This window comes from Harmonia axyridis, chromosome 3, assembly GCF_914767665.1.
Source record: "Harmonia axyridis chromosome 3, icHarAxyr1.1, whole genome shotgun sequence".
NCBI classification, from domain to species: domain Eukaryota; kingdom Metazoa; phylum Arthropoda; class Insecta; order Coleoptera; family Coccinellidae; genus Harmonia; species Harmonia axyridis.
In genome coordinates, this window is record NC_059503.1 from 29,741,806 (window position 1) to 29,757,807 (window position 16,002).

General features: G+C 30.8%; 2 protein-coding genes and 1 long non-coding RNA gene across 4 annotated transcripts; 1 reads left to right on the top strand and 2 right to left on the bottom strand.

The window, feature by feature from the left end:
* Nucleotides 1–2: 2 nt before the first annotated feature.
* Nucleotides 3–4,818, bottom strand: LOC123676667 (myeloid differentiation primary response protein MyD88-like). Its single transcript, XM_045612761.1, has 7 exons — nt 4,620–4,818; nt 4,401–4,564; nt 3,906–4,102; nt 1,734–2,117; nt 1,501–1,672; nt 972–1,380; nt 3–879 (listed from the first exon to the last, which is right to left on the bottom strand). The coding sequence occupies exons 2-6, from the start codon at nt 4,535–4,537 to the stop codon at nt 990–992; spliced, it is 1,281 nt and encodes a 426-aa protein (XP_045468717.1). The 5' UTR covers nt 4,538–4,564; nt 4,620–4,818; the 3' UTR covers nt 3–879; nt 972–989.
* A 340-nt stretch (nt 4,819–5,158) lies between these two features.
* On the bottom strand, nt 5,159–11,889 carry LOC123676668. Of its 2 annotated transcripts, XM_045612762.1 has the most exons (5): nt 11,787–11,889; nt 6,589–6,829; nt 5,924–6,133; nt 5,364–5,568; nt 5,159–5,307 (listed from the first exon to the last, which is right to left on the bottom strand). In XM_045612762.1, exons 2-5 carry the CDS (start codon nt 6,634–6,636, stop codon nt 5,204–5,206), a joined length of 567 nt encoding a protein of 188 aa, XP_045468718.1. In that variant the 5' UTR covers nt 6,637–6,829; nt 11,787–11,889; the 3' UTR covers nt 5,159–5,203. The 2 variants fall into 2 exon arrangements, with proteins under 2 accessions (XP_045468718.1, XP_045468719.1); XM_045612763.1 differs by lacking the exon at nt 11,787–11,889 and having other exon boundaries at nt 6,589–7,220.
* LOC123676670 lies at nt 6,132–7,361 on the top strand. The gene is made up of 2 exons (XR_006746991.1): nt 6,132–6,321; nt 7,084–7,361. It is a non-coding gene; the product is annotated as an uncharacterized LOC123676670 (long non-coding RNA).
* Nucleotides 11,890–16,002: the final 4,113 nt, after the last annotated feature.

A 16,002-nucleotide genomic window follows, 5' to 3' on the forward strand; every position in this document is an offset into this window, starting at 1 on the left:
AATTCAATTTTTTCGATTTTATTGAAAAATAATTGAGTGAGTTCATGATGAGAAATAGATGACAATAGATGAAGTATAACAAGAGCAAAATTGTGCAATAACTTTGTACTTATATATCATTATCGAATAAGCATAAATAAGATCAAGCTTCAAAAATCAATCCACTCCACAATATCCATCATTAGCGAATAATAAAAAAATCAGATATTTTATTCATTTGGAGAAAAAATTTTTCACTAAAATATTACCTAAAATATTATGAAAATATCTTTCCTTTATAATTGATAATGTTACATTGATTGAACAATCCAAACATCAACAGTTTTTCAATTGCCATATTTTGATATGAAAAAATTGATTTTTAAAAGTTTCATAAAATGGTTCCTTGTTACAAACAATTCCATCAAAATTCAGTTGATTTCATAATTGGTCCACGAAATATCCTATCAAAACCTAGTTCAAGAAGATAACTAGTGAGTTTAAACGAATACAACACTAGAATTGGAAAATCAAGCTTCATTGGTTTTGGCAATAACAACTATGCTGAGAAAACCCGTAACAAAAATAAAACAAAGATGAGAGAAAACTACTCAAAGTCATAGAAAAATCGTTCAACAAACAAATATTCTCAAGAACATCCCAACTAGACATTCAAAGATAGATTGATGTAAGAAATCCAAAAACTTGATTTTCCAAGTATGAGAAAAACCATCGTTTCATTGTGATAATCACAAAGCTAGTTTAAGTTTACTTTCTTGGAAAATAAACACGAAAGAAATCCTCGAATTAACTATGAACACTAAATTGATAGCAGGATGGCGAAGTTATTGAAAACTGGCACAGTACGGTATCTAGGCACTTGGTATGATGTCTTTGTACCTGAAAAAAATAATATGTTAACAAATTGAACCAATACTAAATGATTCTTTTCAAACTCTGCAAAACTTTTTAGAAAACTAACTTCAACTAACCTAAAAAAACCCTGTTCCCTATGTGGCAGCTACTGGTTTCCTTTTCACACACTTACTCCACAGCTTCTTCTTCTCCCTGTTACCCTCAACTTCACCATTTGCTTTGATGTGTTGCTGATTGCAATTTTCATAATTTTTGCTGTTCTTAGGAAACAACTTCTTCAGCCAATTAGTCTTTTTCGGCTTTATTTTTTTTTCAGGTTCGCAGAAACTGATACCCAAACTGTTTGCGCTGGTACTTGGTATCAGATTTACCTCCGGTAGAATATGATCAGCGTCAGTTTTGCTTAGGTCTACGAGACTGTTGGATTTTACGTTAACACTTGGGGCTCTCAGTCTGAATTCGGTATCTCTTTGCGAGTTATTTTTTATTATCAGCTGTCTTGGAGGTTGATCTCTTCTTACCACCCTGAACATAAAATAACTATAATTATCTGCTAGATAGGATAAGGAGGTAATGAAAATTTAACCTTTTGACCATCACATGTAACATTCAAAAACAAGAATTTGAATACATTATGGCACCTACCTGTTTGATGCATTAGCTGGCGCCTTTTTAGTTTTTATGGATTCATACAGTTTGTCCCAAAAGTTATAAAGCACTCCCCTCTGTTTTGTATAATCCAGCATGAAATAGCACCTGATCTCCGGTGGCATCACAGGACATGCTTTATACAAGCAAGGTATTATTTTTCTCTGTTCTATAAAATAAAAGAAAATTTAATAAGATTCTTGTCGATGGCAGAGGTGGAATGAACTGACCCAGACTTAGAGCTTGTGTGAAGTTCAGGAAGAACTTGTTCATAGGACTCTTGAAGAAACTAGGTGATAATATAACTATAAGTTTTTCGCAACGTTGAGAAATTAGTCGAATTATTGCTTCATGCTCAAAGAGACCCCCAATCAAGTAGTCCTTGACACAGAACTTCAGTTTATACTGTTTTTCCATTGTTTCGATGACTTCGGTGGCAAAATCAATGTCATCGTCTGCGAATAGAATGAAGGCATCATACTGGATGAGTTCCATATTCTTTCCAATGTATTCTAAGTCATCTACCGTTAAGATAGAACTGTCCAGGCCTTGGTAAAGAGGAGACTGTTTTTTGTGTTCTTTTGGATGCTGTAGATGGAACTCAATGTCTTTGGCTGAAAAGAAATGAAGGGTTCAATTTGGTAAGAATGCCTTAAAATTAACAACTGCGGTTCATTCCACCTGAAGTGTGTTTCAGAACGATTGATGAATTAATTGTTTCCTTTTGCAGTAGTTTCACAGTCATCAGAACCAAACCATGGACCTTCAGATAATTCATTGATCCCAAACAAGGGCAGAAACTAAAACCGTCCTACTTTTATCATTGAAATAAGTATGAAATATTAGATGTTGTGTATGTTTTGGCTGACTTCTTTAAAATTTTGTGTCATCCTCTAAAGATTAGATGACTATTCAACTTCATGAAAATCCATTTTATATTGGGATAAAACCAAATATTTTATAAAATTTACACAACTAGTTTTTATTCTTCATGAATAAATTTTGAAAATTTCAAAAAAGATATTTATATATACCAAACTACCATGCCTTATTAGTGTTTTTTTAAGAGGAGATTAATAATAGTAAACATGTACAAATGAATTCTAATTAGGCAGCACACGAAATTCAATAAGTTCCTCAATAACAGAGTAGAGTTTGAAGTAATCAGCTCAATAGAATAATTGAACTTCCTGTAGAAGGGAGAACAATGTTCAAGTATTAACAGAATTATTAGCAAACATCGAATTATACTATGGAAATGGAAAAATTACATTTATTCAAACTTATATACAATTAAGATGGAGTTTTTTCCCCAAAAAAAGAATGAATTTTCCAAAATATGATAAACCTTTATAGGAAGTTTTTGTAATTTCAATGAGAGAAGGCTCCTATAAGTTAAAAAATAAAGCTGATTGAAATTAGAACTCTTAATATATTGACATTCTGATTGACTTATAATTCTCAACTATTCAGATTTTAAATTGATATTTGTTTAGTTGTATTTTTGAAGAATTAGCCAATTTGTCAACCCCTCTGTGAGAATCATGAACTATTTTACCTAATTATACATTTATTTTTAGACTGTCAATTTCTCTCAATTATATCTCAGTAAAATTGAAAATAGCACAAATCAAATTTGATCTTAAAATCTAAAAGGATGGCATTAAAAAGAATTGGCACCATTAAAGTCTTTGATGAACTTGATCCTGCTAATCATGAAAATTATACTGATTAAAATGGAAAACAGGTCTAATTGAATTTCTTCTTCAGAATCTTATTTCCAAGATATTAAAATAAATTAATAGCAATATAAAATATATTAAATTTTTAAAGATTCTAATTGCGATTAGTATAACGAACTTGAACAATCTTCATTCGTATGGAAATTTATGTTAAAATTGGTGCTGGACAGCTAGATTGGAAAATTAATTCTTTAATGAGAATGTCAGAGAAAAAACGATTTTAATAGAAAAATTAGTTAAATTTCCTGTCATCGGATATTTATTATTACACATACTCTCTTGAAAACTGAATTTAAATAGTGAAAAAATGTGATATTATTTGAATATCTGGAGTTATTTATATTTTACTGAGTACCATTTAATAATGAGTGATCCAATGAAAACTAACAAAAAACTCTTCAATTGAAACTGCTAGCGATATTTCATTATAATTTACATCAATGACATTTTCATATTCACTTTTGAAATTAAATATTGTAATTTTTAATAATAAGCAATGAATGTCATCAACATTATCAAGGAATTTTTCATATTAACTAACAAAATCACAGTTGCCAATTAATACTGAAACATTTTTAAATGTTGAGTTATGGTCACCTATAATTCAAAAATAATTTCAAGTGTATTATTTTTTAACAAAAAAATACTGCATGAATATACCTATGAGACTGCTGACATCTTCTATAACGTCCCCTCGATCTATTTCCTCCAAAAAGGTAATCATCTTCTCTATAGTAGCTACATCTCCTTTTGATTGCCATATTTTGAACACTTCCTTTGTAGGATCATCACAAAATTCCCAATTGGATATCAAATACGACTGAATGGAACATAATTCAGCAAATCCTTTCCAATTCCTGAAAATTAACGAAAGATTAGATAAAACCAATTAAATGTGAGATTTTGTAAAGAGTGTTACAAATTTTTAGTTTTAACATTTTTCTTCAGAAAGTGTCCTCATTCAGAGAAGAATTAAATGTCCAAATAAAAACAAATAGCAATGTGATGGATTGAAAATAATTGACAATCATTTTAATATTGGAGGTTGACACTAGCAAGGGCAATTCATCAGCTGATTGATGCAGTTCCATAAGATAATTGGGGAATATTCCATGTTACACCCAAAATTTTATACTGACAGGTCATAAGACTTACCTACTAAGACCTTCACTTGTGTTAAATAATTTAGGTGGATTTAACATCGCTGAAAGTAGCTCCATCGTTTCATGTCTCAAGATGCTTACAGGATGAGATGATTTCAGATGCTCTTCCATATCGTTCTCTTCTTCCATGATACGTTTTTTTAAATAAATTAATTGCTGGAATACAAGCATACATAACCTCAAACCATAATGGTACCTGATGTTTACTCACCAAATGGTCATCTGTCTCAATTCTTCATTGTTTTTGATATAATGGCAATGTGTGATAAAACGAAGATGTCTTTCAAATGAATTCTTCGAAAATGGAGAATTGTAACAGAATTTTATTAAAATCGTACCTAGCTTCTGACATCTCTTGATTGCTTATTTTGGATTTGGATTGTTCTGTCAAAGTGACAAAGTGTCAACACTGTCAACTCAACACAACTCACAAGTCATAGAAGCATCAAGTTTTTCACAGAAAATACTACATGTTTTGAGAATTAAAGAACACTAAATGAGAATTGAGAATCATATATTTTTTATTCAAAGCATTGATTTTTCATATTCCTCATAACTGAATAGTTCTAGTTACGATATCTGAAAAATTTTAGACATCTTAGTTCAAACCAAATAATTAAATTGAATATTTGAGACATTTCTTCTCAAGGATATTTATCAGTGGCGTGGAAAAAACAAGTGAAAGGATTTATTATGGGATCAACTAACCTTAGGGAAGTTTTTTATTTTGGTTGAAAAAGAAATGCCCTATTATTTAGGAAAATAGGTTTATTGAATTTTTACAAGAGTAATTGCTTAATTTTTTACAGTTTCTTTGACAGCTGCTTCGATTTTCTTGGTTCCATCAACGATTGACTTCAATACAACTTGGCCACTGGCTTCGATGTCAGCTTTGAGCTCTGTAAACATGTTATTAAAGCAATTGAATCTTATTAATTCAGTTTGAGCTACTCACTTTGTGCGTCAGGTTCGACGGCTTTAACGACCTTGTTGACTTGTTCAATGGCTTCGTTCAAGTTCTTGTCGAAAGTCTTTTTGAGTTCTTCTGCTTTCTTAGTAGTGTCAGGTCCTACCAATTTTTTCAAAGAATCAGAAGTTTTGGTCAATTCAGCTTCAACAGATTTGAGAACTTTTTCGATTTCTGGTTTTTTGGCATCGAGCTTAAAATGAAATGACATTTTAGTATATGATGATATTAATGATAAAATTGAGTCAATGTGGAAAAAGATATTTTGAATAAAAGAGTGAGATTATTGTCACAATTTAATGGATCTCCAATAATATAACATGAAATGAGGTAACCTAGATTGGTTTCAATTCTTGGCAGTGTTAGAACTTAAAATAATGCAACATATGTAAAAAGATATTTAGGAACTTGATGAGTTCAGTAATTATTTATCATTTTCATTATTAGACTAGACTTAATATAAGATTTGATTATTTTTGACAAATCACTTCTGTAGCTATTACTCAATTAGTTGTTTTCTGTTGACTTTTTTCTATTCTTTCACTCACATCTTTCTTGACTTTTTCGACGAAGGCATCAAGGTTGGCAGCGACCTTTTTAGCGTCAGTTTCAATGGTGCTAATTACTTTTTCGGAAGATAAGCTGCTCAATCCAGTTGCATCAGCGAAGTCCTTGACGGCTTTACGTGCGTCAGCAGCGAGAGTATCGAAGACATTTGGTTCAGCTGGTGCGGTAGCTCTAGCTGAGACTAAAGCGGCCTAGAAAAGAAAATATGGTCAAATTTACATTGAGAAAGAAAAAAAATAACAAGTGGTTTTTTCATATTCTGAAGTTACAGTTGCACAAAAAGAACTTATCTAATAGGCAAGAAATGTGATTGAGTGAATTGAAAACTCTCTAATAAAAAGTCAAGCTCCACTTCTAGCAGCAACATTTCAAATAAGAGGTGAGTAGTACAAAACAGATTTTTAAGATTATTCAAACAGGTTTCATAAAAATTAATGTTTATAAAAATGTTTCAATGAATTAGAAACGGCGGTACAATTACAATCAATCTACAAGCGGCGTTATCAAAATGCGTACTCTATATGATCAAATTCAAAAGTAATCGAATCAATAAGTTAGTACATCAAATTTTGCAGTACGTACTGATGAAATATTAAAAATAGTTGATTGAGCGTGAAATAATAAGAACAATATTGAGATATCCTACCTGGAGAGCAACAATTGCTACAAGAACAACAGCGATGTATTTGACCATTTTGAAGACGCTTTATGTTCGTCGCTAGTCACAAAGTGCCTGGTAATTTTAAGTTCCTGTCTTTATATAACAGCAAACTATCCCGGACCTTTGAGACCTTGATCCCTCTTATCAATTTATCAGCTGGCGCCTTTGTTTTCTACAGCTCCTCAACATATACCCCAAATATTTATCGAGATGATGCCTGTGCACCCTTAAAATTTCCATTAGTGGGAAGCGTTATCAGTTTCTGATCGAAACAAGAAAAAACTTTTAAAACTACCTAAGACTAGACATTGAGTGACTAACATTGCCTGTCCTTGTATTCACAAAGCAAATAATGGGGTTCAGGGAAATATTACAGGGTACTGGGATTTCTCATAATATAACTTTTCTCAATGTGAATAATATCGTTCACTATAATATTTTTTTTATTATTTAAATAAATGAACTAAGTTTTATTTTTAGATATGGACTTAGAAATAATTTTATAAGGTATTCCCTTTTCTGGTATACCTAAATAAGAAAATGGGGGCTGAATATTCACTTCACAATAGAAAACTTCAACAAACTGAGAATTATCAGTCACATATAAGTGCACAAATGGAATGAAGCATAATGATCATAACAGTATCAGGCAGAGGAAGAATATCGTAAACAAATACATTTTATTTTATTATTATTGATGTATTAATATGGTGATTGATATAATATGTTGAACTAATTTAATGAAATTTATGGAGTTATAGATTCATGATAAATCTTTGCCAAAACCAAAAAAATGGCGTCAAAATGTGAGCAGTTTCTTTGATCGGTCATTTTCCGAACAAATCGCTTAGCCAGATCTGAAATTCGACTCGATGTTGACAAATCCAACCTCAAAGTTGATTCTGTCCATCCAAAAATACGATAACTCTCGAACGGAAAGAACTGAAAATTTTCAAGTTCGATAATAGGCGCTAATTTTTCTGAAAATTTAAAAAGAATCCATTCCATTGAAATTGAGATGTGAAATAAAATTTGAGACCTCGCATGTTGATCACGTCATAAGAAACTCTCCTTTTCATCTTTAGAAACAGATAGAATTCAAGTAAAATAATGATATAAAAAACATAACATCTGTTAAAAAATCCGATCCTCCTTGAGGTTTTTGCATTTTTGCATGTGGATATAAAATAACAATTGCAATCCTTGTGAGAAATTTCGTTTTGCTTCCTCAGAACTATAGAAAATTCAAGAAGAATATCGACAAAAACAATATATAGGGTGTTTCCAAAAATTTGACTTGAAGGAGGTGCAAGTATCACTCATTCGCTGTCGATTGAGCCATATTTATTTATAACCGAAAATCAACAATTTCCGAAATATTTGAGTTCTTGTGTTTTTTTATATTTCTCACCTTACTTCATTTTTCGTCAATTTTTTCTATGTTGACCAAGTTTGATTTGAATTTTTCATTATTTTCATCAGAAAAGGATATGATATGAATGAAAAAAGCATAACGATGCTGTATTAGATGTTGAATAAGAATTAGTATGATTTGAGAGTTGGTATTTGAAGAAAAGAATATTAAATTTCTAATATAAATTTGCCTGCAACTTTCGAATTCCATCATTTATATATGACAAAATTATTTTGAAAACTTGCCAAATTCCTTCTTTATTTCCTTGAAAAGTTTTTGTTAGAATGCAGGTGCTAGTTTCGTTTCAGCAGATTTTAATTTGAAAGGGGAAAGAAGCAAAGAAAGGAAAGTAATGAATTAAGTATTTTTTTATTGCAATTAAACTCAAAATTTCAGGAGAAAATGTATCCATATTATGAAATGATCTCCACCATTCTTCATATAAACAGGTGCCCTTTTTTTATTTCTTCAGTTGTCACTTTCCTCCTGAAATTTACTCTCAATCTTCTCGCTGTTCCGTCTATTCTAACGGTGTTAGATCCGGACTTCTTGTTGGCCACGAAAAAAATCCAATATTACCTATAATCAAATTTGGTCAACGAAGAAAAGTAAGTTAGAAATCTTTCAAAACATTACAAGAACTCAAATATCTCGTAAACTGTTGATTTTTGGTATTCATTAAATATGGCTCAAACGACAGCAAATGAGTCATACTAACACGTCCTTCAAGGTTCACGTCTAATTTGGAAACATCCTGTATATTATAATAACAACAAATCCGACCGAATTGAAATTGTTGTATATATTTAAAATCAGGAGAAAGAGCTCTACCGATTAGGGATTATTATTATTATTATTGAGTAAAATATGTACATTAATTCATTAATTGGACAAACAAATGCACTATTCATCAAATTTTATTCGAAGATTGTGTTTGGAAATATCATACAATTGATTTTCAGTTGGAACAGAGAAAATTGAAACAATTTTCTTGATGAAACGAAAAAAGAAAATTTGAAAAACTGTAAATGCATGTTTCGAATATTTGATTTTTCTTCTTAATAGGTAATCGGCACCATGTCATGGAAGCAAGGGCGTAGATATGTGAGAAAAAAAAAGTTTGATAATGAAGTTCGAACCAAATTACTCGAAATAACTTTTTTCATTACAAATTCGATTGTTGTAAAAACAATCGACCTAACCTTACCTTATACTGGGTGTTCCTTAATTAGAGCTACGGAGGAAAATTAGAGATAACTTCAAGAATAAAATTCCCATGAATATGAGCCCGCGAAAGCTTTGTTTTCGAGATACAGGGTGTTTCTAATGTGTCGTACTTTTTAGTGATGCTTATATCAGTTTATCAAGTCTTTATTAATCTTCGCTACAGAGTGGTAAATAAGTTCCAAAACTTATAATTAATTAATTCATTACAGCTTATATTAGTTGGATCTTTATAATAATTTGAATTTTATTACTAGAGAGCTGTTTGAAATTTTTTCTCGAAATCTATAGTAGATACGACAAAACTATAACAAACCAATAAGTGTAGTACTGGACCAGAATTTTTTTTCATATTTTTTTAAACTATCAGTGGTTCATCAAAAAATAGTTCTGGAGGAAAGGAGCAGGTACCTTTGAAGAAAAAATATTACTCTGTAGATTTGCATTCAAAATTAGCATATCACATAATGAAAACTTTATTGGAATGTCTATGGCCAATTCGAATTAAATTTCTTATGAAGGAAATGTTTTACGAGAAAAACAAATTTGAACTTTAACACCTGTATCTCAAAAACCAAGTTTTTGGAGACTCATGTTATAGGACTTTTTTTCTTAAAATTATCCTAGAAATATGTCATTTTCATTTGTACATACCTCCAATTTAGCAACTCCGATATAATAAATTCAAAACTGATGTCTTCACAAATTGCATTTTGAATGAAACGCAATAAATTGTACAACACATTGCAGACAATTTTTCTATGCGAATTACTCAGTTCAGGTCCTTGATAACTACAGTATTGGAATTTTGTCCCGAGAATGATACAAAAAACCAAAAACAACGGGTAAGTGTATACCGATGACGAATGCAAAAATCACAGATGGCAAATAAGGGACTAATAAAGCGGGTAGATAATAGTATATTATTCAACGAGCGGTAATGTAGGTCATAACTCAGGCAGATGATGTTTGCAGCACGAGCCGCAGGCGAGTGCTGTAATTCATCAAGTGAGTTATGACCATTACCGCAAGTTGAATACTATACTTTATCTACGACTATATCAATAAATACTAAGAAAAAAATACAGACTTAGAATAAAGACAGAAAGAACGGGAAATAAACATAATGTGCTCGATCCCGTACTATGGAGATGGAAACTTAGTGCTACCAATCACAATCGAACTAGCTTCGGCTAGCTCGAATCCAGTACAGAGTACAGACATAAAAATTTATTGAAAAACCTTAATAATTGCCTATGAAAATGCATTAAAATATACCAAAAAATATTCCCTGTAAACGATTACTTAATGATCTTACTGCTACACCAATCTTGAAAATTTTTTCAAACTCCTTTATATTTTTTCGGGCAATTAATTCTGTATGGTAACATTAGCTGTTTGTCTTTTGGAAATGTATACCTTTATAATATTTCATCTTCACTATCTGAATTAATCGTTTTCAGCAAAACATTCACAATAATTAGATATCAACTTAATTTGAAAACGTCAAAAGTGACATTCCCTCGGACATTCCTCCCCTCAATAACAATAATGGAATGTTCCCTTTCGGCCAATCGAATAGAAGCAGAGAAGTATAGAAGCACAGATCCATATTTTCCGATTTATAATAGTGAGTTATAGTAGTGAGTTATTATAAATCACGCTGTTTGTTAATAGATACTATTAATTGCTCAAAAGCAGTTATATAATGAGTTTATAATTCAGTAGGAGTAGATAAAGGAAAATAATAAACCTCGGACATAGACGTGCTCGCAGTGCAATAACAGTAATCATCTTGAGAACGATAATAAACTCATAAACCCTGAAAGGGTCCGACTTTTCACTGCCATGTGGATTTCAAAAAAGAGAAAAAAGATTATTGGCTCATTTTATGTAAAAATTTTCGTTCTTCGTTTTTTTTTTATTTTTATTTTGGAAATCTTGGGGGGGCAATTTACCCCCAGAACTCCCCCCCTCATTTTTACGCCCTTGCATGGAAGAGATGTTATCTAAGTTCAATTACATTTATCTGAAATAAAAAAAACAATCCGTTCTTCGAAAGATAGGTATTGTGTTGTTCAGAGAGTTATCAGAAAAAACTCAATCATTTTTCCAGGTAAAGCCAAAATTACCTACTCTCGTCTCCATCACATTCCGTTCAAAAGTTAGGTTGTAGTTCTCCATCAGTGCAGGGTAGAATCTTCTGATTTGAAACCATCCTCAGAAAAACATTCGAAAATTACATACATTTGGAAAAAATAGCCCTCACAAGTGCGCAAAAATTATATACCAAAACATGACTCCTACGCTTTGAAAATTTTTTCTTATTCTGTAGAATGACTGCAACGAAATTTTTCTTTCAAAAAAACGAATTAGATAGAATAATCTTTAGTTTTACGAACAAATGAGTTTATAGGCATTGCCTAAACTTTAATCTATGTTTAAGAAAAAAAAATGAGATTTCATATCCTTCATCGCCCTTTATAGAAAACAAAATTGCATCCTGTTTGATAAACGCCATCATTCTCCTTTATCAAGTACTCACCCTAAATATTTGTGCTTCTTTTAGATTTCGATCAAGGTTCCGACTGGTAAGATTATGAACTGCTTGCTGGTGTTTAGATGTTTACAATTTGGCGTTTTATCTAGCAATGACCTCTCTGCAAAAGAGTTGGTGATTTTGAAGCATTCGTGGAAATCGAAATGATAAAAACAATGGGATCCTTATCAAATATGCAGTAACGCCAACAGTATAATAAATTTTTGAATGTTAAATTGAAAAAGTATATCTTTTTATGATTCAGGATTGCTGATGAATAAAAAAAACAATACAAGTTTATCATCCAATTGGAACTCGAGTAGGTAATTACTCCATCAAAATAACCTACTACACTCACATCAAAAACATCCGGAATTAATTTCTGATCTTGATATAATTTATAAGTGTCCCAAATTCGTTGTCAAGTGAGGGGATCTCAAAATTCCTTTGAGCTAAAAAAAATGAATGATTAATTTTCGGGATCGAATTTTGGGAGAATTGATTTGGTGGAAACCGTAACCTTTTAAGTTCAACTGTTTTCACTCTATAAGAGAAAATTGGAAAATGGCGTGAAATCAAAAGTTTTCATAACTTCTTTATTACTGATGCTATGAATATGGAGCAAAAACAATCTACAGGCACAGTGTTCAGTAAAATCCATTGGTGTAATCATTTGTTTTGTATTGCAATCAGTTTCGAAGTTATAACACAAACTGGTGTTTTTTTTAATGTAAACCATCAATATTTCTTTAACAAATAAATTTGCTTAATTTTTTCTATTTCGAAAATACATATATAACATGATATATACATTTCTTACCAAACTATAAAAATCATCAAAAATTTCAGTTTCACGCCGCAAATCAACCAAGTTCATTTCTATGATGATCTGTGTTTTAACTCCAGATATTATTATAATTATTTTATAATTTCCATATATTACTTACACCTGTAATTGCCTGTTGGTTGTAATTCATTTAAATAAATAAATAAATATTTATAATTAAAATATTCGGTGACTGTCAAGATCTTCGGCTTTAACACCTTTAGATATGTTTCTTTGGTCACATTTAAAGAACAACATTTAACAATTTGAAAATGTTGCAATGTGAACAAATCAAACGGTCTTATGTCCGGAGACCTTGGTGGCCACTGAATAATTTAATTATCTGAAGTTCGCCAATTATCATAGGTATGCACTTGGTTCATTTGCCATGTGAAACTGAAACTTTTGATGATTTATAGTTTGATTAGAAATTATATATCATGTTATATATTTTAAATGGGGAAAAATCAAGCGATTTATTCGTTATAGAAATTTTTATGATTTACATAAAAAACCTTTAGTTTGTATTATAACTTCAAAACTAATTGCAATAAGAAAAAAAATTATTATACAGTTGGATTTTGCTGAAAAAAAGCCAGTAGAATGATTTTGTTTTATGTTTATAGAACAAGTATTGAAGGAGTTATGAGAACTTTTCGTTTCACGCCATTTTCCAATTTTCTCTTATAGCGTGAAAACAGTTCAAAACATAAGGTAGTGGTTTTCAGCAAATTGATTCTCTCGAAAACCGAACTCTAAAATGTGCCATTCATTTTTATTAACTCAAAGGGATTCTGAGATACCCTCACTAGACAATAAATTTGGGTCAGAATCCCTTTGAGCTTAAAAAAATGAATGGCACATTTTAGACATATCGATGGTCGACTAATTAAGTATAAGCCTGTTCAAATGATAGATAGATAATTTATTGATGCTCCTTTACAAAAATTCATTGTATTGCACACGTCACAGGATTCGATAAAAAATACAACTTCGAAATGATATAAATCATTTCTCATCATTGTCAGAATATAAAAATAGTAGAGATAACTTAATAAAGTTATACAATTCTTAAATGATACAGAGTATCATTGTCAAAATATAAAATATAAATGCATTACTCAATAAAGTAATACGACTATGAATGATATAAAATACCATTCCTCATTACAAACATTACAACACAAAGAATAAATTAATTTAAAAGAAATTAAAATTCAAACTACTGGACAGGAACTCTTGGACACTCCAGAACGCATGCTGCCGCAAAAATTCACCGACAGTTTGCTTATACTTTTTGAGACTGAGCCTTTTCACCTCTTCAGGTATCTTATTAAAAAGTTTATGTGAAATGAAATTAGGTCCATTCTTGGATTTTTCTTGGATTTTCTAATCTAATGTGGTTACATTATCAATTGAAGATGTTTTAATGCTTTCATATGTTTAAATTGGCACATTTTTGAGGAGATAATATTCGAAATCCTACCAGACAATACATTTAAAATATCAAGAATATTCATTACTCCGAATAGTCTCAGTAATCTTCGTCCTATCAAAATGTTGTATTCGAACAAAATCCTGTGTGAATCACCAAAAACCAATTTTCTTAGAACAAAACGTATTGAAACTGACCTTTTGTGATCAGTTCAAATAAATAACGATTAAAATTATCTGTCTATTTTGTAGGAATAACTCCAGTTTACGTAAAATTGTAGACCGAATACGTAGAATGATTAGATAAGGAACCCACTAATAAATTATGCATTACCATATTAATCAAAATCGTAGGATGCATACAGGGTGATTCATTAACTAGAGCTGGAAGTAAAGTACATATATACATATAAGATAATATACCTTAGTAATGGAAAATGGACAATATTTAGCTCCATTTTCCTGAGTTTAGGAGACTGGGAAAAAAAATCGTATTTAAAATTTTTTTTTTATCTATTTATCATTTTAATATCAATCGTAACATATTATTTCTAAGTTTTAGTAGAATGGAAACTCTTTCTCTAACATTATCTTTCGAGTGAACGTAACACTTATTTATTCAATTTATTATCCAGAACAATAAAATAACAAAGAATAATAAAATTAATGAAATATAAAATTATAAACGTCCGTCATTGATCTCTTTGGCTATAATAATTCACCCAGAATATTATATTTAAAGAGATTATTTTGAGTCATACTGAAATCGAATAAGTTTTCACTTTGTTGTGATTTTGTGGTACCGCTATGTCTCGTGTAAGTTTGTCTCCTTGTTCGTGTGCACTATTTTCGAAAAGTCTTTTCATTTTGTTAATCGACTCATTTGCTACTAGAAGGTATAGCGATTTGAAAAATTGGTCTCGGGGTCTATTGCTATACAATAAAACAACATTTCATCGAATTGTAAGCTCACACTTATAAGGAACCCAAAACAAAATATCACCACACTAATAGACAATGCGCGTCAAATAAAAATTGAAAATTTCAATGCTAAAATCAAAGAAAATCGACAAATCCTAAAAAATCTGATAAATAACCTGGCAAGACAGGTCCATAAAAACGATTTTCATATTTAGAGTTTTCAATATCCCTTAAAAAAGCTCAAATATCATCTATTGGGGCTTTAATACCAAAGGTTTCTTCTTAAACTTGAGATAAGAACAATTCGTCAATATTGCCTATAGTCCAGTAGACAAAGCAAAAAATGTGGGGCCTACTGAAAAAAATTCCGAACTTAATGAAACTTTCACAGGTTGTTCAGGGGTGCAGGGAGATTACTATGTAAAGTTATCCAACTCGGCCAACTTGAGGAGGGCCGAAGAACCTCAACATTTTCGGACTTTTTCAGTTTGTCGCCCATAACTTCTAAACTAAATAGTTTTCGACGAAAAAGTACATCTTTAAAGTAATAGAGCAATTCTGTATTCACAAACTTTTTCTTGAAACTCATATCAACCGAAATACAGCCTATCAAATCAGAGAAATTTCCTTGAAATGAAAATGAACGGAAGGTTTAGTCCTCTATCTATCAATTATTATCATCTGTTCTTTGAAAAATATAGTATTCACTCATCAATATCGATATACTGAAATATAATAAGAGCTGTTTTTTTTTGTAAGTGTGGTTATTTCAATGTTATCGTGGCATGTTATCACCTCACGGTAAATTACTATCATAATAATAAATAGAAAGTGGGCAAAAACCTTCGTTTTTTGCCAATTTTTGCCATTTTAATAAAATTCCTCTGATTTTCATCTGCTGTATCTCGGTTGATACGAAAAAGTTTGTGAACACAAAATTGTAGAGAATTCAATGCTCTACAACTTTGAAAATGAACGTTCTGATCGAAAACTACTTAGTTTAGAAGTTATGAGCAAAAAACTGAAAGAAGTCCGGAAATG